We start from the raw sequence: 27,054 nt of genomic DNA on the forward strand, positions 1-27,054 counted from the left end.
TGCTTGATTATGGCTATGCTTCAATGAATCTTAATTTATGAAACAGGCAGCAGGCCAGATTTGGCTCAGGGGCCGTAATTTTCTGAACCCTGCTCTAGGATATTCTTAGGTCTTTACCTTTCTACAGAAATTTTGGAATTTATTTCCTACTTCATACATACATATGCACATGAGCATGCACACACACAGAGACACACTGAGATCTGAGATTGTGTTGAAACTGTAGATCAAGTTCAGAGAATTGAAATATGTAAAATAGTATGCCTTATGATGTATGAAAATGGATATCCCTCTAATTATTTTTCTTTAGTTTCTTTTAATATGTTATAGTATTTTTATGTAGAACTCTTGTATATCTTTAGTTGGATTTCATTTTAGCAACTTAATATTTTTTATTTTAATGTAACAGTATTTTTCATTTTTTTATTGAGATATATAAAATATAATTTGTTTTTTGGGTAATAACTGAAGTGACATTGCTCAATTTACTAATGATAGTTTGTAGAGTCTTAAAATTTTCTGCATAAATTATGCTGATCTGCACATTAGAGTTTTATTTTTTCCTATCTAATCATGATATTTATTGCACTACAAGTACTTCTTGTACAGTGTTGAATAAAAGTGGTATTAGGAAGCATCCTTGTTTTATTCCTGAGCTTAAGGGTCAAGTTTTCATGTATGCATCTTTTGAGATGCTTGTATGATTTTTCTTTATTTTGTCAATGTGGTGAATTACATATTGGGCTTTCAGTTAAAATAAATATTATTTCTGGAATAAAACCCATTGATTCATAATGTTTTACCTTTTAAATATATTATGTGCTATGCTTTGCTAATATGTATTAGAATTTTGAATTTATGCTATGAGTGATACTGATCTATAAATTTCCTTTCTTGTCATAGACTTCAGATTTTGTTACTTAGGTTAGGTAGGCTTCATTAAATGTGCTTGAAAGTATTTTTCCACTTTTTCTGTTCTCTGAGAGAATATATGAAAAGTGAAAGTCATATCTTAATTAAAATGTTTAGAACATTTTGCTGTTAAAGCATTCTTAGCCTAGATATTTCTTTGTGGGATATTTTAACTTCAGATTCATTTCCTTTCTTACTTGTATGTTTACTCAAGATCTCCATTTCCTCTTCTGTCAGTTTTGTATGCTATGTTCTTCCACGAATTAATTAGTCTTGCCCAAATTCTCAAATTTATTGGCACTAAGTTTCTTATAATATACTGTTATGTTTAATTTCTGTATGATTTATAATGATGCTCTTTTTATTTTCTGATATTGATGATTTGCATTTTCTCTGTTTTCTCCCTCTTGATTAAGGTTAACAATCTTGATTAAGGTTAAGGTTTATCAGTTTTATTAGTCTTCTCAAAGAATCTACATTTGCTTTTATTGATTATTTTATTTAGTTTTTTTAAAGTTTATTGATTATTGCAATAATCTTTGTTACTTTTCCCCACATTTTGGGGATTTAATTTGTTGTTCTGTTTCTAAATTCTGTTTCTAAACATTTATTTTTAGTCATCTGTCTTTTCTATTATATGCATTTTAGGCTACAATTTTTTAGTTGTATTTTTGTTAACTTTTAGATTCAAACTTTTTTAAATTTTGAAACTATCTTATATTTATAGAAAGTTGCAAATATAAAAATGTTTTTCCTTTGGACTATTTGAGAATAAGTTGCCAACATGATGACCCATAGCCCTTGAATACTTTTTTGCACAAAGGATATTCTCCTACATAGCCATAATATAATACTGAGACATAGGGAATTAACATTGACATGTTACTACCATCAAATCATAAGATCAGTTTTCAGCATTTGTCCCAATAATATGTTTTAAAGCAGATGGATTCCATTCAGAATTACATGTTGCAGTAGTTGTCATTTTTTTGGGTTTCTTTTGATCTTGAATACTTCCCTCATCTTTCCTTACCTTTGTTGACCTTGACACTTTTGAAAATGAAATGTTCCCTACATTATAGAATTTCTCTTATTTTGATTTTGTGGAATATTTTCTCTCATGTGCAACTTTGGATGAAATATCACAGAGGTGATAACTGTGTGCTCTTCTTGTTGTATCATATCTGGTGTCACAGGAATTTGATATGTCCCAGTTTTGGTTAGGTTAATTTTGCTCACTTGATTAAAGTAATGTCTGCTAGCCTTCTCCACCAAAAAGTTACAGTCCTTTTTTGTAGTTAATATTTTTGGGGAAGACTCTGGGAATTATGTTAGGAAAGTAGTTGATGAGTGTGTGGGGAGATGGGTTTGAGAGTATATAAATATCTCCTTCCTCATTAGACTTTTAATTTATTAATTTATTTTATAAGCATAGACTCACTGTTTATTCTTTTTCAATGGATTTTTATATATTACTGTTTATTTGGGAGGTCAAATTTTCACAAATTTGACAAATTGGAGCACCTTCAAGTGGGCTTCTGTGTGTTTTAAAAAATGCCACTGTCAAAATACAAATCAAAACTAGTGAGATACCACTTCACACTGGTTAGAATGGCTAAAATGAACAACTCAGGAAACAACAGATGTTGGCGAGGATGTGAAGAAAGGGGGAAACTTCTTCCACTGTTGATAGGAATGCAAACTGATGCAGCTACTCTGGGAAACAGTATAGAAATTCCTCAAAAAGTTAGGAATAGAGCTACCCTACAACCCAGCAATTGCACTACAATGTATTTATCCAAAGGATACAAACATAGTGATTCAAAGGGGTACATGCACCTCAGTATTTGCAGTGGCAGTGTTCACAATACCCAAAATATGGATAGAGTCCAGATGTCCATTGACAGATGAATGGATAAGGAAAATGTGATATATCAAAAAAGAATGAAATCTTGCCATTTACAATGACATGAATGGAGCCAGAGTGTATCCTGCTGATTGAAATAAGTCAGTTAGAGAAAGACAAATACCATATGACTTCATGCATATGTTGAATTTAAGAAACAGAACAGATGAACATAGAGGAGAGAAGGAAAAATAAAATAAGATGAAAATTGAGAGGGAGGCAAACCATAAGAGATGATGAACTCTAAGAAAAACTGAGGGTTACTGGAGGGGAGGTTGTAGGGGAAAACAGATAACTGGGTGATGGACACTAAGGAGGGCACTTGACGTAATGCACACCGGATGTTATATGCAACTGATGAATCACTACATTATACCTCAGAAACTAATAAAAAAAAAAGACAAAGTCTACTTAAATAAATAAATAAATAAATAAATAAATAAATAAACCCCTGTCATTCTTTCGGCAGTTCTTTACTTCCAGAAGCAGGATGTTTAGGACTTTTACTTTTTCTCTGGAACTATTTCCCAAATTCTACTTCACATGATATTTGAATAGTTAATCTGGAACTATTTCCCAAATTCTACTTCACATGATATTTGAATAGTTAATCTGGCTTTCTTTTCTTTAATGTTTGCACATTTAGTCTTTTCTCTCCTGGATTTACTTTTTAGTTTTCTTGTGTTTTTGTACTTAAAGTGTGTTTCCAGTAAGCAGCAGACACTTGGGCTTAAAAAGAAATCTACACCAATAATATTTATTTTATTGGAAGTGTTAGGTTATTTACAATTAGTGGGATTGCCAATATATTTCAGTTTAAATCTGCCTTTTACTGTTTCTTTTTTACTTTTTAAATTTTATTCATGTCTTAAATTCCTTATCCCTCATTTTTTTTCTTCTTTGGATTTGACAATAATTTTTTAGCATTACTTGTTTTTCCCAATATTAGGCTGTTAGTTTTACGTTCTTTTACTATTTTTAGTAGTTACTCTAAATATTTCAACATGTGCATAAAGTTTCTTGATATTTTAGAATCTGATAAGTTAATTTTGTTACAGTTTTCCAGAAAATGCTTAGTCCTAATACATTTTAACTTGCCTCTACTCCCATGTTTGGTATCATTATTGTGAATGTTAATTTTGTATGTGATGTAAACACACAGGATAGTTTATTATTATTTTACATCATCAATATTCTTTTTTTATTTTCCATGTATTGACTGTATTAGGTGCTCTTCATTTCTTTGTGCATTTATATGTTTCCTTCAATAATCATTTGAATTCTGTATGAAGAATTCCCTTTAAAATTTATGTTGGTGCAGTTTTGCAGTCATGTTGTCAATAATTGTCTCAGTTTTCTTTACAGGGAGATGCCCTTATTTGAGATGCCCTTATTTGGCATTCACTTTTCTCTTTTGTTTATTGGGAACAAATAAAACCATACAAAAAATAAAAACCTTGGTGAATTATTAGAAGGCAAACACCCATCTAACCATTAACAAGGTCAAGAAATAGAACTTTGCCAGCACCCTAGAATTTTTTTTCATCGACCTTCCCAAACAGAGCACACTCTGTTTTCAAAGAGTAATGATCCGTGTGTGTGCATGTGTTTATGGTTTTATTATCCAAGTGTGCATTTTTCAGCATTATAGTTTAGTCATGCACATTTCAAAAAAAATGGTATGTATTTTCTGTTTCTTTTAGTCTACAGCTTTCCCTCTGTTCCTTTGTTTTTCTTATAACTTTTCTTACAACTTAGAAACTGACCATTTTACCTATAGATTTCCACAGTCAGGATCTTATTGACTATATGCTAATGGTGCAGTTCATCATGCTTTTGCTATTCTCTGTATTTCTATAATTTGATAATTGTATTAGGAGGTTGATCAGACATAGGTTCAGTTCTTTTAGCAAATGTATTGGTGATGGTGTGAACTTTCCATAGGAGGCAAATGATGTCTTGTGTTCTCTCTATTTTGGTGTAGTACCCATTGATGCTTAGCACCTGGATCTTTGGGGGTTTTCCACTTCTTAGTTGGAATAATGTTGCATTCTGTCAGCATTATCAGATCATATCAATTATGTTGACATTGCATGCTTTATTTTCTCTCTTTTAGCCCCAATGGGGTCTTAGTTCTATAAGTAATGCTCACCACCACTCCATATGTCAATATTTCTGTACTAATTTTGGTTATCTAAAGCTCAGTCTCTAGTAGATTTTTTAGAAGAGCTCATGGGACCAATATTCATGTGGTTTCATTATGTCAACAACTATTTGTGCCCTTTGAATATGAAGAATATACAATTTTTTGATTATATTTCTTTTGTTAGGTATATTAAATGTTATTCATTTTTTTGTCATAAAACATTTCTGTCAAAAATCTGAAGAAAATCTAGTTTTGTCTTTCTTTAAGCCAGGTGATGATGAATTGCAATTTTTGATACTTGTCTGTTCTTTGTTATGATTTTCTTCTTTGTGAACTTCTGTTATTATATGATGGGTCCAGTTTGCCTGTACTCAGTATTTGATACTTTCTCTCCTTTTATTTTCCCATTTATTTTTGGTTCTTAAAAACAAAAATATTTCTTTCCAATTTCTGTTAAGGTTTTATCTCTTGTGATTATTCTTGTGTCCTTACTAGTTTATTTCAGTTCTAAGATGATGTTTTATCTATTTTACCTTTAGTTCCTCTTTGATTTATTTCACCTCCTTTCTCTGTGTTACTAATTCTGATTTATGCAATTGTTTCATGTCAGTATGTGTTTTGGCTCTACTTGAGATACTACAGTTTTAGTTTAGCTTTTGATTGTATCTTTTCGCATTCTTTCATTTCCTGTAGAGAAATTATTCTGCTCTCTAATCTCTCTTTTTTTAATGGTAACTTTGTATGAAATTGGACCTTGACACCTTTAGTTTCCCTGAAATTTTAGTGAAGTCTGGGTTCAGACAGTTTTTCTAACTTCATTAAGCTCCTACCTCTGTTCGGTTGTGTAGTCTTCAAAAGTATGGCTCATCGTTGTTGAGATTTTCTGGCTTTGCTTCTCTCTCCATTTTTATATGAAGTTGATTTTTAATTTGTCACTGTTCGAAGCGAAAGTTGGGGTCACATTAATTAACTTCCCTTCTCTCTAGAATTGGGCTTTTCAGCTCGTGGGTGCCTTTGCATCTCTACAATAATATCAAACATATTTTTGTATTTTATCTACTACCTTTTCTGGTTCTCCACTGGAATGTTGGTCTGTTACAAGTGACTGCATTAGAACTAGAGGCAGAAGTCCTCATGCCTGTTAATAATTGCTGAATATTATGTAAGAAAATTTAGCCATATACTTGAGGCTTTGGATGATTTTATATTTCTCCAGAGTGGGTTTACTTTTGCTTCTGGAGAGATAACTAGGCTAGAAAAAGTTTATCTTAATTCAATTAAAGATTTGACTCACTCTGAGCTGAGCTTCATTCTTCTTAAGGATTGATCTTCTGATTCATCCTGTGTAGCCTCTTAGAATTTCAACCTAAAATCTTTGCTTTTGTATTTTTAAATCCCTCAATTAAAAAAAAAACCTTAAACATATTGATAAGTGGGAAGAAATATAGTGAACATGCATATAACTCCTTTGATGATTTTTAAAAACTTCACTGTCTTCCTCAACTTGATGAGATTGCTGAAATCAGTTTAGTTTGCTTCTTTTTCAAATCCAGGGCCCTCTTTTTGGCTCCTCTTTCCTCCAGGTTTCCTCACATCTATAACTTTTTAGCTCTCTGGTTACTCTAAAAAGATTATTTTTAATTTTGTCAGATTTTTTCTGGTTGTTCTCAGGGGAGAAGTTGGTCTGAAACAACCTAATTTGCCACTGGCAAAAGCAAAAGTTGGTTCTGATCATTTTTGAGTGAAAATAATTCTCAGTCTTAGCTTTGCAATGTTTCCATTTTCCTTCTAAGCTCTCGAAACAACAATAGCAACAACAACAACAACGCCCAAAAAACCCTAAAGTGAATAAAACTCACAGAAACAAACATTGAGAATTTAAAAATATCAGTGCTAAAATTATATCTAAAGGTCTATCATATAGAATCTTAGGAAGGAGAGAAAGTGTGTTGCAAAATTTTATGAAAGACAGTAATAGAATATAATAATTCCTAAAAAAAATCTAGGAATTATTCCTTTGGAGGATTTTTAAGATAATAATCAAAAGTTAGTTTTGAGTATATGAAGTTAATAATTGCCTACTTTCTAATGAATGTGAGTCAACAGCATTCATTGTGCATCTATGGTGTAGAACTGCTTTTAAATATTCAGAAATTTCAGGGCTAGTATGATTACATTTTCAAGTTCATTTTCAATTAAATTTAGATAATCTAAATTTAAAAATATAACTTAAAATAACAAAGTAACTTAAAATAATAATCTGCTCAATTCATTTAATAATATTTTGTATCACATATATGGAAATCTAACTGATATAGGATAAAAATTAACTCATATTCCCCAATAAGGACCTCTTTGATAAATTGACTTCATTTTTTTCTCTTTAGATGATAAAACATGTCATTAATCACAGAATTAATAACAAGCAATGACATGGTTAACAGTTTCTTGAAATATTGTTATTTTTAGAGCATATTAAAATGTTTTAACTAAGATTTTAAAATACTATAATTTTAAAAATTGGTGGAGTTTAATCCTTTATTTTATATGTAATCTTTATAGGGATGTGATCAAGGTGTCCTTTTTTTTGTTGGTTAATGATTTATGTTCATTCCTTAAGACTGAACACCTAAAAAAGTGAACTTATGAACTTTTAAGTGAGCCACTTATGTGAAATATCCATTTTAAACAAAAGCTACTAGAGGAAAGTGGCTTTTCTTTCTTTCTGTGTGTATATGTATTTATATTCACATTTACATCTATAGATATATCTCAGTGATGTATAATAATGTAAGACCTAGATAAAGCCTTCAGATTTTCCACTTGTCTTTTTATCATTAAGTGAATTTCAGATCTTTGATCCAAGCAAAAAAATAATCTTGGATGATAAGGTACATGACCAAACCATATCTCTTTCCCTTGGAGGAAGAGGTCCATGGATTTTTTGGTAATCCAAGTATTTAACTTTCAAGAGGAAATGTGTACAAATAGTGTTGTATGTGCACATGTGTGTATGTGTGCACATGCATGCTTGTACTTTGTAAAATCTTTATGCAAATTGGGTATGTATAGTGCTAAACTGAGCTTTTTAAGTTGAATTTTTCTTAATATTGTCTTTCAGTACTCAATTTATTTAGTATTCTTGTCTACTTTCTGGAGACCATGCTCTATATATCACTACCACTAAGATAGAATTCTAATATGATCAAATTATAAATGTGCACATCTGGACAAGTGCACATTGTCCAGATGACGTCTCTCTTTATCATTTTGACCTCATTTGGCACATGAATATGACCTGGGTGGCTGTTCTGGGCCTTCACAATAAACTAAACCTTTCTGAACATTTTTATCAAAAACAGAATTCATCTGGTTGGTGCCATAAATAGATGAATGTTCTACTAGCACTGCTCCTCCAAAGCAGTTTAACAATTAGTTGATTTAGAAATCAGGAATATTTCCATTCTATCATTTTCTGCAGGACTTGTTCCTAAATTGGAAAAGTAGACATTTATCCGATTAGCTCAAGCATAAAATAGAGGAAAACTTTCAAAGACTTGATTGTGAATTTTATTTTCTTTTGGCCAAAGTTTTAAAAGAAACAGTGTTTTGTGTTCCAATAAAAGTAATGTTTACATACTTTTTTCAAATGACTGAAAACTTTCATACTTGTTGAGTAAAAAAAAACTTGCATACATTTTTCCTCACATTTTTCTAATTATGGGATAATAAAACTTAATACAGTGTAATTATGTAAAGATGCTTGATTGTCTACATATTTGGATATATTCATTGTGCCAGAGATTATTGTAATCAGGTTTGTAGGTGCTTCTGACAATCCAGGATAGTTGATACTCAGAAGAAGACTTTTTAGGATACAAGTAGTTGTTTCTGGGTGTATGCGCCATGGATAAATGTGATTAATAATTGTCTTTACTTAAAAATTTAATCCTTTCTGATCCACACAGAATTATATGCAACTATATATTTTCCAAGGAATTAGAAATTTATTTGGTAGTCTAAGGCATTAGCTGAGACAAATTTCATTTCAAGTCAAAAAGATTAATCACTTGGTTGATAGCTAATATATTCCAGCCTCTGGGAAAGAACCAACATATTTCCCATGAGCTTAACTAGTCATAATGTGATTTCTTATTATTGCCAGATTTCACTTTTCATAATAGGATGGATTAAAAAACAGTAACACTGTTTAAAAGTTTTGTTTCTATTTTTTTTAAAGATTTTATTTATTTACTTGAAAGAGAGATAAAGAGAGAGACAAAGTGTGCAAACAAGAGGGAGGGGAAGAAAGGGAAAGAGAGCAGGAGGGAGAGAGAATCTCGAGCAGACTCTGCATGAGCACGGATCCTCATGTGGGGCTTGATCCCATAATCCTGAGATCATGATCCTAGCCGAAACCAAGAGTTAGATGCCCAACCAGCTGAGCCATCCAGGTGCCCCTGTTTCTGATTTTAAAAGTAAAACATACTCATTGTGAGAAATTAGGAAAGTCCAGAAATATATAATAAAAAAACAATTAGAAGATAATTTTTACATTCTAGTAGATCTTCCTCTATTTTTATCTCTCTATGTATAAACATATATTTGCATCAAAATTGGTATTATACTATACATGATCTTTGATTCTTTTTTCTCTGAAAAATATAGATCTCCTTTAGTTAATCATTTGTTCAGTTTTGTACAGGTGTAGGTTAAAGAGGTATGTATGTCTTGTAATCTTCATGGAGCATACTGTCTAAGGAGGGAAATATAAAACAAATAAATAAAAGTATAATTATAACATGTAATTTTTTTAAGGAAAAAACAGGTGCTATGAAGGAGAATAATTTTAGGAGTAGGGGGCCAACATCAGTATGAGTATTTAGCCCCAGAATGCTGACACTTAAATAGGTGCTTAAAAGATGAGAAAAATTCAGCCATGCCAGAATGGAGTTATGCACATACTAGAAAGAATAAATAACAGGTGCAAAGGCCATAGGATGGAAAGGATTTGATGAGTAAAGGGATCTAAAGGAAGGCCAACTGGCTTGGGCGAAGAGGAAGAGTAGATATTGGTCCATGATGAAGTCCAAGATGTAGAAAGGAGCCAGTCCTGCAGGTAAAAGAAAAGAGGTTTTATTTGAAGTATTATGGGAAACCATGAAATACTCTTTGGGAGGTTAAATTGCATGACTGTGTTTATACTTTTTCAAAAGATTATTCTGGATCTTGTATGGAGGAAGAATTGAAGGGTAGTTCAAGAGGTAGAAAGGAGCCAGTCTTGAGGACAAAAGAAGTTTTATTTGAATTATTAAGGGAAGCCATTAAACACTTTTTGGGAGGTGAAATTGCATGAATGTGTTTACACTTTTTCAAAAGATTATTCTGGTTCTTATATAGAGGAAGAATTGGAGGGAGACCAAGAGTACACAAAGATATGATTTAGGAGGGTCCTTAGATGGTCCATGAGAAAACTGAAAAGTTTGAATGAAGCTGTGGACAGGAGATACAGAGAGGAGATAGCTGGGAGATATGTTTGAGGTTGGAATTGCCGGTGTATGAGGTGGTGATGAATACGAGTTGTGTTAAAAAGAACTCCCATTGATGGCCAAAGGAACCGAGGGGATGATGGTGTCATTTATTGACAAGGGGTAGACTTGGTAAGGACCAGGATTGGGGTGCTGGTTGTGGTATAAAATAAATATTTCAAGTTCTATGATAATTCTGAGGGGCCTATTAGACAACCGCATGAATAAGCCAAGAAGGCAGTTGTGTGCATGAGCATACCAGGGGTGTGTCTGGACTGATGGTTGCATTCATCATCATGTAGATGGGATTTAAAGCCAAAGGAACAGATAAAATAATCTAACAGGAAAGTGAAGCTAGGCAGGTGAAGAGGGCCTAGAACTGGCTCTGAAAATGAGAAATTGCAAGCCTGAGAATCTAGGACGGGAAGAGAAACAGGAGTGTGGTGTCAAAACCAAGAAAAGACTGCTTCAGAAAGGATAAAATGGATAGTCATGTCCCATGCTGCTGAGCAGTCTAGTGTGAGGGCCAAAGATTTCACAAGGTGAATGTTACTGGTGATGTCAAAAGCAATTTCAGAGCTATGTGTAGGAAGGCATATTGTAATAAATGTTCATAATATATAGATGATTAGCTAAAATTTTAATGACTGCCTATTAATCTTCGCTTGAGATAGCAGAGTATAAGGAGCCACCCATATTGCTGACAAGCAACAGTCCCTAGGGAAACAGGCTTGTGGATGTTTTAATGACTCACAGGCCCTGGAAAATTGTTGGTTTGCAACTCATGGAGCTTACACTGGAAAACTTCATTCTGTCTTCTCTGAGTGTGAGTTTGGGTTCAAATCCACAAGAGGGTCTTGTGTGCTAGGGAATATGCATCCTGGCTGACTTTCTGTTGGAGAGTGTTGAGCATTTACTGGTTTGGTACTCTCTGTTCTCTGCAAACCAATAGGGAGCTTCCAGGCAGTAGAAAGGCTGGGAGGGCCCAGCTGTGTTTGGTTCAGACTCAAGCTTCATGACCTCTGCACAGCTCTTTTGGAGTGCATGGGCACTGCCAGCATATGTTTATTTGGGACATTCCCACTTTTTAAACATTAGAAATCATGGAAAGGCTCATTGTTGGATCTTCTCAGGGCCTCACATGTTTTATTCTGAAATAGAGGCGAGTCCAAAAAAGAATGTAGATTTTTAAGCCAAAGTGAATGTAGATTTTATAGCCAGAGGTTGTGAATCCTCTGCTTCAATTTCTTCATCTTTATTTATGTATTTTTTAAAAAAATTCTCATCTTTAAAATATGATTAATAATACTTACCTTTCATGGTTATGATTAAGGTTTAAAGTAATTAGTGAAAAGCACTTGAAACTAAGTACTCAATAAATGGTGGCTGTAATTATTATTATTCAAAGTAAGTGTTGAATATTTTTGAAACATTGAATTAATTACCTCAGTTGCCTGTATGATTTTGGTCCATGACATAAAGCATTTTCAGATACATAAGCCTCTGCAAACTAGTTCTTTTTTGGATAATTAGTTAGCAATAACCATGGTAAATCCTTTGTCATCAGTATTTTGTACCATAGTTTTATTATCAAAATTTATGTAAGCATGACCTTCACTTTTTAGTGGATTACCACACTTCTCTTATTCCTATTAAAAAATAATATCCCCATGAACTTTAATAAAAGTTGGTTCTCTGATAAGATGGTATGCATAATGCTGTTCAGAATCAAAGGTTAAAATTCCCTTACTAGAATTCCATAGCAGTAGGAGGGGAGGAATGTAAGCCAAAGACAAAAAAAAGAAAGGAGTTGTAAAATTTATATTTCTGATATGACTTTGGAAGCAGACGCTGGTGGCCTTCCTTCACATTGAACAACTAGAAAATTTTATTTCTTGGTTTCCACTTTCCCTAAGATGGAGAAACTTATTTTTTTAAGCAAAAGTACAATTTACTAGCTTAAAAACTGTATGTATTATAGATCCTATCTTGGCTGTAGATACCATGAGAGTTAAAGTAAAGCAAAGCAAAACAAAACAAAAACCAAATGATTGAAGTGTGTAACAGATTATGAGAAACTTCTCCCCAAAATATGGCTATTAAACTATTTTATGTAGAGGACTTCTTGATCATGAATACTTGGACCCCCAATTGTAAGATTGTACGTTGCTTGGCTGAGTTATACACTTAGCTTAGGAAAAATATTTGTGATACACTAAAATTTAAGGGAGAAATAACTTCCTTTGACTAGAATGGGATTTGGCTTTTAAGTGGGGCAAAGAGAAAATGTGGCTCAGCTTGTTATAAGAATTTACAGAAGCTGCTTTTCTAATAATTTGAATGAACTCAGTGCTCCTTTTCAGATTTCCCTGAGTGAATAAAGGCAATGATATTGTCTCCAAAAACTTTTCCGCAGTGCTTTATTTTATCAATCACTTAGATATTTAGTGCTTATGTTTTCAAGGAACTATATTAATACTAAGTACAATGCTGTACAATAACTAACCATGGAGAGCCTGATTTTAACCTCTCTCTCTCTTTTTCTCTACAGTTTGGAAGGACTGAAGTGATTGATAATACTTTAAATCCTGATTTTGTACGAAAATTTATTCTGGACTACTTTTTTGAAGAAAGGGAGAACCTTCGTTTTGACTTGTAAGTTCTAGTATAACTTGCATTGTTAAAAAATGATTTTTAAAGGGAAATTTTTAACATATGGCTGGGTCTGGTTGCACGAATACTAGATTACATTCGTAGGAAACCAGACTAATTCTATGGCCTCAGTGGCCTGAACACTATCCCTAGCACATTCTGCATTTTATAGGTTTTTCACTATATGTTTATTGAAAAAATTAGTGAGCAATTTAACTATGAGGAAATTTGTGGTGGTATATATGGATATTATTTCAAACCATCTTTGACCTCAGTGGTTTCTTTACCATTTACCCCCATGGCTCATATCCCCAAGATCTTTAAGTTTCTCTCAGCTGTGTCTTTGTGTAGTATATGGATCTCTGCCTAACTATAGCTTCCTTTTATCTCTTGGTGGCCTCATATTTCCAAGACCGAGGATGCTAGAGCCAGAATTTTTGATATTTTTAATATTCTTGTGATTTTGATCCTGAATTGGGCATATCAAAATATTATCATTAAATTCAACTTCTTGTCTGCAGAGAATCTGAAGTCAGTTTGTTTGCAAGATATTACTTGTTATTGGTTTTTGTTTCACAGATGTAAACTCTGGTGATTGTTGAAGTATCAGTATGTTGTTCAAAGGAAATCTGTTGAGAGGGAAAAGTATAACATTATATAAAGTGTGTACTTAATAAATTTTTTTTTACTTAATAAATTAAAATGGAGTTTATGAACATTGCAAGTCATTAAACATTGTAAGAACATTAAAAATGTAAATGTCTTTAAATAGCTGGAAACAATAAAATGTGCCAGGCTGTCATATTTTATAAATACTTTTTGATAAAAGCTAATCAATATCTTATTTGAAAAAAAAATCTTATTTGAAAAAAATCCTAACTTGCTTTCTAATGTAAAAAGAAAGTTATTTAGCATTAACAGCTGTTCTCAATTTCCTCTAAAATATGTACAGTAAAATAACCTGCAGTGTTTTTATTTATAAAAGGAGAATTTTATACCAGGCCCTTTCCTTCAAGAATTATAGGAGTTCTAAATATTCATTATATTTATCAAGCAAAATTTATTATGCCCTGTTTGTTTTTTATGTCCTTTGAAAATCCTTTTCAAACAATAAAAATGTTACTTCTGCGAAAAAACCCTGAAGTGGAATATAATGATTCCCTGATCATGTTTATCATGGAGATTGCACATAGTGTTGCTATTTAGAAGTGACATATAAATCTTGTTCTTTTTATTTCTCTTTCTCTCTCCCTTTCTTATTCATTTGCATTGTTTTCTCTCATTCAAAAGTATAAAATATTTATTATAAACTTTAAATAATACAAGCATTTAAAAGTGAGAGTTTCCTGTTAGTCCAATACCCACCCCACCAAAAACAACCCACAAACAACCAAAAATGTAAATGACTCGATATATATACTTGCAGATCTTTTTTTTAAAGATACACAAGCTTATGGGAATCTCAATATTTTGAAAATCACAAATATTTTCCTATTACTTGCATTTTTTCAGAAATCTTTTTATGCCACTGTATTTTATAAATATTTCATTTGTTTTAATGCTGCATAATTTTTATTGCTTAAAAAATACAATTTATATAGCTAAACATCTACTGATGGACATTTTGCATTTTTCTATTTTTACTATTACATGTAATCCTGCAGCAAGTATCCTCGTATAGAAATTTCCTATAATTTTAAAAAATTTTCAGAGTATAAATTATCCAGAGTCAAATTTCAGGATAAAAAGATGTGGACATGAGTATTTATTCTTGATTTTAATCTTTGAGAGCAACTTAAGAATCCCATATGCTTTTTAAGTTTCTATTTTAATTCCTGTTAGTTAACATATAATGTTATGTTAATCTCAGGTGTACAATATAGTGATTGAACACTTCCATACATCACCCGGTGCTCCTTATAACTAATGCACACCTTAATCCCCATTATCTGTTTAACCCATCTTCCCATGTACCTCCCCTCTGGTAACCATCAGTTTTTTATAATTAAGAATCTGTTTCTTGATTTATCTCCCTCTCTCTCTTATTTTTTTAACTTAGCTCATTTGTGTTCTTTCTTAAATTCCACATGTAAGTGAAATCCTATGATATTTGTTTCTCTTACTGACTTATTTCACTTAGCATTATACTCTCTAGCTCCTTCTGTGTTATTGCAGATGGCAAGATTTCATTCTTTTTCTTGGCTGAATAATATTCTGTTTGATATATATGTGTATATCACATCTTCTTTATCCATTCATAAATCTATGGACACTTGGGCTACTTCCATAATTTAGCTATTATTAATAATGCTATATCCCTTTGAATTAGTGTTCTTGTATTCTTGGGTAAATACCCAGTAGTGGGATAACTGGATCATAAGGTATTTCTATTTTTAACTTTTTCAGGAACCCCCATACTGTTGTCTCCAGTGACTGCACCAGTTTGCATTCCCAACAGTGCATGAGGGTTCCTTTTTCTTCACAACCTTTTCAACATCTGTTGCTTCTTGTATTATTGATTTTAGCCCTTCTGACATGTGTGAAGTGATACCTCAATGTAGTTTTGATTTGCATTACCCTGGTGGTAGGTGATGGTGAACAATATATTTTCATGTGTCTGTTGGCCATATGGATATCTTCTTTGGAAAAGTGTCTATTCATGTCTTCTGTCCATTTTTAATTGGATTATTTGGGTGTTGAGTTTTATAAGTCTTTAGTTATTTTGCATACCAGCCTTTATTGGTTATTGTCATTTGCAAATACCTTCTCCCATTTAATAGGTTGCCTTTTAGTTTTGTTGATTATTTCCTTTGCTGTGCAGAAGTTTTTTATTTTGATGTAGTCCCATTAATTTTTGCTTTTGTTTTCCTTGCCTCAGGAGATACATCTAGAAAGAAGTTGCTATGTCAAAGTCTGATGTTAAGGAAGTTACTGCCTGTGTTGTCTTCTAAGTCTTTATGGTATCAGGTCTCACATTTAGGCCTTTAATTAATTTTGAATTTATATCTGTGTATGGTGTAGGAAAACAGTTCAGTTTTATTATTTTGCATGTGACTGTCCAGTTTTCCCAACACCATTTGTTGAAGAGACTGACTTTTTCCCATTGGATATTCTTTCCTGCTTTGTCAAAGATTAATTAACCATGTAATTGTGGGCTTATTTCTAGGTTTTCTGTTCTGCTCCATTGATCTATATGTCCATTTTTGTGCCAATTCCATACTGTTTTGATTACTATATCTTTGTAATATAGCTTGAAGTCCAGAAATGTGATGCCTCCAGCTTTACTTTTCCTTGTCAAGATTGCTTTGGCTATTTGGGATCTTTTGTGGTTCTATAAAAAATTTAGGACTCTTTGTTCGAGCTTGTGAAAAGTGCTGTATTTTGATAAGGATTGCATTAAATATGTAGATTGCTTTGTGTAGTATAAACATTTTAACAATATTTGTTCTTGCAATCTATGACCATGGGATATTGTTGCATTTCTTTGTGTCATCTTCAATTCCTTTCATCAGTGTTTTATAGTTTTCCAAGTGCAGATCTTTCACCTCTTTGGTTAGGTTTATTTGCAGGTATCTTATTATTTTGGGTGCAATTATAAATGGGATTGTTTTCTTAATTTCTTTTTTGGCTATTTCATTATTGGTGTCTAGAAATGTAAGATTTCTGCACATTGATTTTGTATTCTGCAACTTTACTGAATTCGTTTATCAGTTCTAGCAGTTTTTTGGTAGAGTCTTTTGGATTTTCCATATAGAGAGTATCATGTCATTTGCAAATAGTGAAAGTTTTACTTCTTCCTTACCAATTTGGATGCTTTTTATATCTTCTTTTTCTTTGATTGTTGTGGCTAGGACTTCCAATACTATGTTGAATAATAGTGGTAAGAGTGGATATCCTTGTCTTATTTCTGACCTAGGGACAAGCTCTAAGTTTTCCCCCCTAAAGGATGATATTAGCTGTGGGTTTTTTCATATATAGCCTTTATTATGTTGAGCTTTGTTCCCTGTAATCTTACTTTGTTGAGGGTTTTTATCATGAATGGATGTTGTACTTTGTCAAATGCTTTTTCTGCATCTATTGAAATGATCATGTTGTTCTTATCCTCTCTTATTGATGTGATATATACATTGGTTGATGTGCAAATATTGAACCACCCTTGCAACCTGGAATAAATTCCACTTGATCATGGTGAATGATTTTTTTTTAGTGTATTGTTGAATTCAATTTCATAGTATTTTGTTGCAAATTTTTGCCGGTATATTCATCAAGGTTTTTGGCCTGTAATTCTCTTTTTTGGTGTGATGTCTATCTGGTTTTGATATCAGGGTAATGCTGGCCTCATAGAATGAATTTGTAAGTTTTCTTCCCCTTTCTATCTTTTGGAATAGTTTAAGAAGAATAGGCATTAAGTCTTCTTTAGAGTTTTATAGAATTCACCTGTAAAGCCAAGGTCCTGTATGATTTGTTCTCTGAACTTGTTGCCTGTATGTTAGCCATGATTTTCAGAACTATTTCTATTTTGTTTTGGTTGCTGTCTGCCAAAAGGCCCCTGCCACCATCACAAGCAGTTGCTACCAGGTGACTATCACTGTCCCTGCTTGGCCCTGGTTTCTTAAGCCTATGTCTTACTCATCCCTTACCACCTATGTCATAACTGTGGCTGTTACAGAATTTCACAAGTGGAATTAAAAGAAGGGTACTTTCATATTTCTTAAAGAATTTTTTTTTATTCATTGGAGACAGAGAGATACGGGGGAGGGGTGGTGAGAGAGAGAGAGAGAGAGAGAGAGAGAATGAGCAGGGATGGGGAGAGGCAGTGGGAGAAGCAAGCTACCCGCTGAGCCAGGAGCCTGACATGAGGCTTGATCTCAGGATCTGGAGATCACGACCTGAGCTGAAGGCAGATGCTTAAACCATCCGAGCCACCCAGGTGCTCCAAAGAAGGGTGCTTTCAAAAGGATGACAGCGATCAAATATTTGATTGACTTAATCTTCAAATATTATGCCTGTTGGAATAGGTAGCATTTCAAGAATCACTCTGACCAATTAGTGAGTCCAAATGAGAATGTATTCGGTGAGGGAGGCACCTGATACTTATGTCATGTTTGTGAGCTTACTAGGTCTGCTTTGCATGAACAAGGGAACACTTAAAGGGAGGGAGAAGTTACGGCATTGCTAGAACTTCACATACTTCTCTAGTATTTGATGATAAATCAATAATATTGTTTAATTTCACTGTATGTATTTCAGGCAATTAGAAAAAAGAAAACAAAACTTCAATACATTTGCTGGCAGAAAAACAGGAGGAAGGAATGATAAGATGGTTTAATATGTTCGTCACTCATGTATTCCAGTTACTTACAAAGGAGATAAAATTATTATAGAAGCTCATGGAGTTTGAGAGTTAGTACGTTTTGTAGGCACAGACAAAAAGAGGTTATTTTGGTTAGTAATACTACTACTCTTATTCACAGTTTGTTATATACACATTATAACTTGAACCCATCCAACAAGTTTCTGAGGTAGATTTAATCCATTTTTGTAAATGAGAAAACCAAGGCTCAGAAAATGTAATATGTTCAAAGGATCAGATTTTGCCTAAAATAGTTTCAAGTTAAATTCTACAAATCCCAAATTTCTAAAATTTTATGAAGTTTAAAATATCTAAACTGGAATATTTTTATTTTTGCCTTGGTTATTTAATACAGATGAAAGTATATGTTTAAAGTATTCTGCTGCAGATTGAATATAATAATATGATAGAATATATTTAATCTAAGTAAACAAAAGTAAGACTGCCTAGGAAATTGTTATGTTTGATTGAAATGGGAGCATGTTATATTATTTTATCTCAGTGTGACAAGAAGAAATAAAGTGACAGAAATTAGTGCAGGTAAATTGGTGTGATTTAACTTCTTCAGCTTTCTCTTTTCTTCTAAAAATTATAGTAATTTTCACAGAAATTGTATAATGTTCAAAATGTGAAAGCATATTACAAAATTGAATTATGTATCATTTTGCCTTTTGAATGCATTTGGTTAATTTCAGCAATTTAATTCAAAGAACTTTATTTCAATAGTAGAGCATCTCTGAAGTATTCAAACAATTAGGGCCAGAGAAAGGATACTTCTAGAAGATTACCAAGAAAAGCAACAAGAGTATTCTCTTAGTTCATGTAGTATTTTTGATATCACTTTAACTAATTCCTTTTGATTTACCATGTATTAGAATATCTCGCAAAACACCTTTAACTTGTGAGAGCAGGTTTTCTTTTTCTTCTTTTTTTTTTTTAACTTTGTGATTTTTCCAGCATATCTACCCAAATAAGTGTGGAAAACAATGTCTTTGTTCACTAGTTATGTGTATCTATTTATTCATTAGTATACCTAATTATAATTGGTTTTTAAATTTTGTCCTAGCAAAAGCAATGTGTTATTCCTAGGAAAAATATTCATTGTAGGATATTTGGAAAATAAAAACAGGATCAAGTAGGCAATAAAATCATTCATAACCCCAACCTGCATCTCCCAGAGAACTACAGTAATATTCTAATGCATTTCTGATAACATGTCCCCTGGAGAGAACAACAGTGTTGAGGAATACAGTAGTCTAAATTGGCCAACAGATAGATATAAATGGTTTTCAGAATTGTGTTTTATTTAATCTGTCCATTGATTTATAAAATTCTAAAGAACAAATTAAGAACAAGCTGTGAAAGCGTATGATATAAAGAATTACCTATTATGGAGGATTTGAAAAATGGTTTTCAGGAGCCTTTTTTATTTAAGCTTCAATGCTGATAGAAAATTATAATGACAGAGAAAGAGAGGGAGAGACAGAATGAATATGTCTTCCTGCCACAACTTGACCAAATTCCTATAAGTTCTGATTATTCCATAGTAATGATTACTGTTCCTGTAATATGCCTGAGATACATACTTGATTAGTTTATCAACTATGAATTTTAAAATTCTCCTGCCCTTTTGATTTGATGTGTACTTCTTTGTTTAAGAGATATGGTCTCTGTCATCATGCTGTGTATGTATTGCAGATAAAATTCTAAACTCTGGCATTTATTATATTGTTACAATTATCATACTGATAATAGCATAGGTACCTATAAATCCCTTTTTTTCACAGCTGAAAACTATTATTGCAGAACAGCTGCACAAAAATACCTTTGAGCGGGGCAGCTTGGGTGGCTCAGCGGCTAAGCGCCGCCTTCAGCCCAGGGCATGATACTGGAGACCCGGGATCGAGTCCCACGTCGGGCTCCCTGCGTAGAGCCTGCTTCTCTCTCTGCCTGTGGCTCCAACTCTCTCTCTCTGTGTCTCTCATGAATAAATAAATAAAATCTTTTTAAAAAAATGCCTTTGAGCAAGAGGTGTGGGTAGTCACATCACTAAATAGCATGAGCTGAAGAATAGGAGAAATGAGATACACTTTTTTCACTCCTGTTTTTCCACTTAGACTGGAACATCAATAAGATAGTTATGAGTGTAGGTCTAACTTACCTGGCAAATTATTTTCCTTCTTGATAAATCAAATGGTGATAATTGTGAATGTGTAATGTTATTGTATTTTATTTTTGAAGCATCTCAACGCTTTGAGGAAAGTAAGTTTTTAAAAATTTCTTCCCAACATGGTTAATTCTAGTTTTTCCCATTTGTTAAGGACTCCCTTAACAATGTCAAGGTCTAATTTTGAGAGTTTTTAGGCACTTTTGTTTAGTAGAATCATTTATTTTGTTTATCAAATGTACTCTTCTCTTTAAAACTTTAATCTCAAACTTCAAAACTTCACCTCCTCTACCCTCAAATATATTGTTTTAGCTACTTGCAGAAAAGCAGGGCCTTGAAGAGGGGAAGGTAGATGAGCAGAAGGGGAACATGTGGATCTCTTATTTTCTGAAAAATCGACACCTTAACGGTCACACTGATCATGCACTCTACTTGCTCCTCAGTTCTCAAAAGGCATTTCTGAGGACTGTCACCTGACATTGTCTTTTATTGGTAGCCACAGGCTGTACCTGTAGGCAGGTTCTGTAGCCCAGCAGCATCTTACTGGGAAACCAGATGCTGTCTTCTGCAGGCACTTCAGATTTTGGAACTCCCCTTCACTTGGCTGCCCAAGAGGTAGGAATAGCCTGTCACTTTTATGGGTCAGTTTGTGGGAAAGGATCTGACCCTCATGAGAGTGACCCTTGAGCACCTCTGAGCCAATCATAAGGGATATGTAACATCTTTGGTTTTCAGTTTGGAGTCTTAGTTGCAATTGCAGAGGTATAGGAACAACTCTGGTCAATATCTTTACTTCTAATTGAAAACGTGATCCTTGGGATCCACCCATATCAGTTACTACCAATTTAGTACTTTGGTAATAATAATATTTCAGTAGTGGGATACCTGGTTGACTCAGTGGTTGAGCGTCTGCCTTCAGCTCAGGTCTTGGTCCTTGGGTCCTGGGATGGAGTTTTGCATCAGGCTGCCTGCAGGGAGCCTGCTTCTCCCTCTGCCTGTCTCTCTCTCTCTCTCTCTCTGCGTGTCTCTCATGAATAAATGAATAAAATCTTTTAAAAAAATAATATTTCAGTAGCAGCTTCAAGTTTACAAAATTGACATGGGTAAATTTAGGCAGTGAGATGCACCCTCTTAGGGGTAAACTACTTACCTTCCTGCTTTTCACGTAATCTCTCCTCCTTAATGAAAGTATGGCACTTATACACATAGACACACACACACACACACACACACACTCATTTTAAGTATTTAGAATGTCATGTTTATGTCTGTCCTCTGAAGGTGAGGACCAGAGTAGTCTTGATACTTTTAGAAAAGTTAGAAGGAAAATTGCATGAAAGGGAAACTCATGGTAATTTCAAATGGATTATAATCAATGCATACCTAAAGCCCTTAGAAGTATGCTGTAAATTGCACATTTTTGAAATATTAGCATTAAAAAAAAAGCTTTGTTAAAGGCAATGAAAGGGGATTAGATTTGAAGATACTTAAACTTTTTGTGGTGAAAACATCACCTCCTCTTCTTTTTGTTTCTTTTAACAGAACTGAACACACCATGTTATTTCTCCCCAGTCCACAGTAGACTCTTTATAGAAAGCAGTTTCTGATTCTTGAGAAGCCAGCACAGTTATTTTTCACCTTTGATACGCTGTAGTTGCTAATTTCAATCTTACTCTTAAAAAATTGTTGTGAATAAGAAATATTTTTTTTGTACTAACATCTGTAGGTTTTCAGTAGATGTTGGCAATTAGCCGATTGAAAATTCTAGGTTACAGCTGTTCAGAATGATCAGAATGCCCTGATGGGAAGGAGAGTATTTTGTAATTCTTTTGAGGCGGGTATTTTTGCATTGCACAATTTTGAAGCCAGTCTGTGGTAAACATACTTTGCTAAGGAGTAAGTAAGTGAACCTCTGGCCAGCATTGGTACATTCTATGAACTCTGTCTTTTATTGATTGAGATGCTTTGTTTCTTTGTAAAAGCATTCTTGCTATGTGAGAGCAAAGACTTTAATTAATTAACCTTAAAAAAAGGCAGTGGAATTTTGGTAGGAAGCTATGTACAAGGCGTGTGAAAGGAATATGATTTGGGACAAACACTGGAGCTGGTACAAATATTTCCCTACTTAAGACTTCAGTGATTTGAGGTTGTTTTGGCTGTTAGAGATCTTACTCTTCCTACAAATTCTTTAAAATGAGGAGCTCAAGTGATAGTGAGTGATATTTTCCCAGGATCGTTCTAAGAAATCATTTATTTCCAGTACCAACTGGTCAATCAAAAACAGGATAGAAATAGTCCTACATGAATGCATTTCTCTTTCTGTAAAAAAAAATGGCTTCCCTAACTCCAGTGATTGGGGAAAGGTAATGTCTCATTACTTTCGCCAAATTTCAAAGTTAATGGTAGAATTTAAAATACTAAATAAAAATTAGAATATACACAAATGACACTTGCTTATTTTTTAATGGTATTCTGTGGAGAGGAATTGCAGTTGTTGGGGAATTTTGAACAGCACTGGGATACTGCTGATTCACACAAAGGGAAGGCTCTTTTTGTTTTATTTTATTTTATTTTATTTTATTTTATTTTTAATTCTTAAACTTTTTAAATGATGGTACAAAGGAGAAGTTTTAAACTTTCTTTTCAAGTGCAGAATTGATGACTAAAAGTATCGGGACCTCTACTTAGGTGTGGAAATAAAAGGACCCAGAGATTGTGAATTCGACCATTGGCATATATATAACAGATTATAAGACACTTCTAAATTTGCTAGTTTTTCATAACTGATTTGATTTATATTGTTTACATTCTTTTGGTGAAATTCTGATATTTTTCTGTAGCTTTATTTTGTGGAAATAATTTGAGTTTTATATTTTAATCTTTTAGGTATGATGTTGATTCAAAGAGCCCCAACTTATCCAAACATGTAAGTTTATATTTTATGTTTTTATGATGATTACATAATATAAATTACGATCTCATGATTCATGATTTATATTTGTGTTGGCAGATTAATATTAAAGGTATATGTCCCTAACTGTTCATGTACTAATTGTCATAGAAAATAAATAACATTTTTAAGGGCTCCTAGAATAACATTTGGAGGAACTTATTAAAGCAAAGATACCTTCAGTATGTGAAAAGGATTAATTTTATTTATTATTTATTTACATACTTTTTAAAAGAAATGCTGTCAGTTCTCTGCAGTATTTGGAGTTGGATCAGGTTAAGTAAGATGAAATAGTGAGCCCGTGTCATTTGGAGTGGCTTCACTTCTAAGAGACTGAGAAGTGCTTGGGTGTAGGTAGTGTGATTTGCTATTCTGCTATGGTCCACTTGGTCAACAATATTTTCTACGTACCTCCTCATGCTGGCACCATGTCAGTTTCTGAGGGTATAGTATGAGAAATATGGACATATAGAGTCCATCCTCAAGTTCATTTACAGTGTCTTTTTTTTTTCCTTTTGAGTCCTGATCTTCCCGTCATCTACTCAGTGCTCTGAGTAGAATGCTACTTCTAAGGCCACAACTGTTCCCTAGGGACATTTCCAGGTTCAGGAGCAGCATGGGCATCAAAACTAGGCAGATATGGAAATGTAGAGGTCTGGAGGGAGAGATGAGAGTGAGATTCTCTGCCCAAGCACCTGTGATCTGATCAGCTTGTTTATTGGACTGTGGGAATGGAATTAGACCAAGCTAGTAGGAAGGGTTGAATGGAGGGTATATAGGGGGAGTGAAAACAGCATTCTGAAAGGAGTTTAACTAGGTTCCAAGTGGAATTCTATGTGGATGTAGAATTGGCAGCTGCCGGGGTTGAGAGGTGAGAGGCTGGATGGAGTCCTAGTCATGCCCAGAGGGTTAGGGTGGGTAAGATTTTTCACTTCTTCATTTTTTTAAGCCTATTGACTAGAATAGATGGATATGATTCCAGTGTCATTTGGAGAGCGGTGGTGTCATAATTAAGAGAAGAGAGGATGCATGAGAGGTTATTCCGAGCGAAGAGGCTGATTTGAGGAAACTAGAAAGCTAGTAAAAATGATGGTAAAAATCACAATATACTGTTCTTGTCCTTCATTGTAAGGAAGCTATAATATTTATTTCTGTTGTTAAGCATAGAGCAGAATCATTGAAGAAGCAAAGAATAGTTGTTCTAATTGACTTTTCTACAAATTGAAAACAAATAGTGTAATAAGCTCATTACTCTCCATATGTAAAGTCCATTTCAGTTGCCATGCCACCTTCTTGCTCTTCGTAAGACTTACAGGATTGTAGTTGTACATTTAAAACTTATTTGCTTAGCTTTGTATTGGAAGTTTTCCAAATTCCACGGGAAGATCAGAGAAAGAATTCCATTTGTAGTCAAAATTTTGTTGCAAGGAAAGAAAATGCATTCATTGATCTCACATGTAGGTGGTTAATATTAGAGATTTAGGAGCATCTCATAAATGTGATGTGTAGCTTGCCCTTAGAGGAACTCCAGCTGGAAACAGGCATGTGGATTGGGAGTGAGACAATTATTTTCTCAATTTCCCTCTCTGAAGGGCCCTGAATTTGCATTATGATTCTTCTCTGAGCTTCTGTTTCTCTCCAAAGACCAAGTCTCTGATTATTCATCTTTGTGCACAATTGAACTCCCTAAATCCTGAGTGGACACAGATTTTCAAGTGTTCACTCTCCCTGAATATAATTTCTGTTTCTCAGTTAAAACTACTCTTTAGAGGACATGGTAGTTGGGTAGAGGACTGGGTAGTTCAGGACTTTCCTATCAAGTGGGATATATTGACGGTAAGTGTGAAGGTGGTAAGATGTGGTCCTTACCATTGTAGTTGCCTTGCATTCAGGACAAAGAGCAGTATATGGGATAGGAAAGTACCCTAAACACGATTAATTATATTTTCCTTAAAAATCCATAATTATTATTATATATGACTTTATGTACTACAGGAGCCCTGGATGTGTACGTATCTTTTAAAATCTTTTTCTTCTGCAGAATAGCTTTTTATAATTTTCCATAAGACATATTTCATGTCTTCCTCCTGATATCTTGACCCTGCTTTATCTCCATGCTCTCTTCTTTACCAGCTTCTTATCACCACAGTTCTTTTCAGAACAGCCTAAGTTTTTACCATCTTGCTTTACTGGGTTCTATTTTTCATTTATGCTTGAACTATTCTGTCATAGGTTAGAGAAAAATTTTTGTGGCTTCTCTTCACTTTCTACTTTACTTGACCTCTCTTTTATTTTGGACGAAGTTGACTGCTATGTTTTTGAAATCCTCTTATCCTCTGACCTCTCCAGAAATGTCTCTCTTGCCAAAATACCTGTGTGGCTCAGTTGGTTGAGTGTCCAACTCTTGATTTGACCCAGGTCATGATCTCAGGGTCATGAGATTGAACCCCTCATAGGGCTCACAGCTCAGTGAAGTGTCTGTTTCTCTCTCTTGCTCTCTCTCTCTCTCTCTCTCTCCCCCTCCCACACACACCCCTCCTCCTGTGCACTCACTCTCTCAAATACATAAGTTAATCTTAAAAAAAGAAGAAATGTCTCCCTTGCTTCTTTTTCTACCTCTGTGTTTACTCATTATTGATCTTTTTTTTTTTTAAGTTTCTCTTCCTCTTCCTATTCCTAATTATTAGTATTTCTCCTGGTTCTGTTTTCAGTTTTCATCTCATCTCTCTGTATCAGCTCTCCCTGGGAAATCTCAATCATTTCTGTGCCTTACCCTGATGACTCCCAAGTGTCTGTCCCTCTGTGTACCTCAGCAAATGCAAGTTTCTGTTTGTTAGATACTGACTGGTAGATGTTCTGCCAAAGCCTAAAACGCAAACATATAAAAAAAATGTATGGCCTTTTCCATTTCAGTTCTCTGCTTGTATTATCTATTGCAAGAATTATCATCAATATAGTGTACTTAGTTAGAAAACTTGGTTGTATCCTTAACCTCTTTCTGGCTCACATACCACATCTTGTGAATGACCAAATCATGTTCATTCTAATGAAGTATTATTTCTCTTCTGTCTTCTTTCCTTTCTTACTGTTAGTTAATTCAGATTCTCATCACCTTCTCCTAAGGTGTTGCATGGCTTCCTATAGTTCCCATGCTTGTATTTTCTTACATTTTAGTATATTCTTTACATTACTCTGTGTTGTATTTCTTACATATCTTTAGTAAGCAATACAAATTAGTAAGTGCCTGGGTTTATAAATGGATGAGGTGTCAGAAGAGGGAGGAAATGTGTTTTTGAATTGTTACAAGAATTGTTAGAGATTACTATCTTGAATTTCTGTTCAAAATGGAAAACAAGAGCCCTTCTTAATTTGAAAGCATCCAAGTATAGATTTTGAGTGGAAGAGCGTATAACTCATTCGACCCAAAAAGAGTTCAGGAG

General features: G+C 33.7%; 1 protein-coding gene across 2 annotated transcripts in view; it reads left to right on the top strand.

The window, feature by feature from the left end:
- The window catches only part of CPNE8 (copine 8), a 360,644-nt gene that overhangs the window by 45,498 nt on the left and 288,092 nt on the right, over nucleotides 1-27,054 (top strand). For both annotated transcript variants that reach the window (XM_025455580.3, XM_025455581.3), the window contains exons 4-5: nucleotides 13,044-13,147; nucleotides 23,551-23,590. In XM_025455580.3, the coding sequence (XP_025311365.1) occupies nucleotides 13,044-13,147; nucleotides 23,551-23,590 (144 nt within the window). The remainder of the gene's footprint in view (nucleotides 1-13,043; nucleotides 13,148-23,550; nucleotides 23,591-27,054) is intronic.

This window comes from Canis lupus, chromosome 27, assembly GCF_003254725.2.
Source record: "Canis lupus dingo isolate Sandy chromosome 27, ASM325472v2, whole genome shotgun sequence".
NCBI lineage: Eukaryota > Metazoa > Chordata > Mammalia > Carnivora > Canidae > Canis > Canis lupus.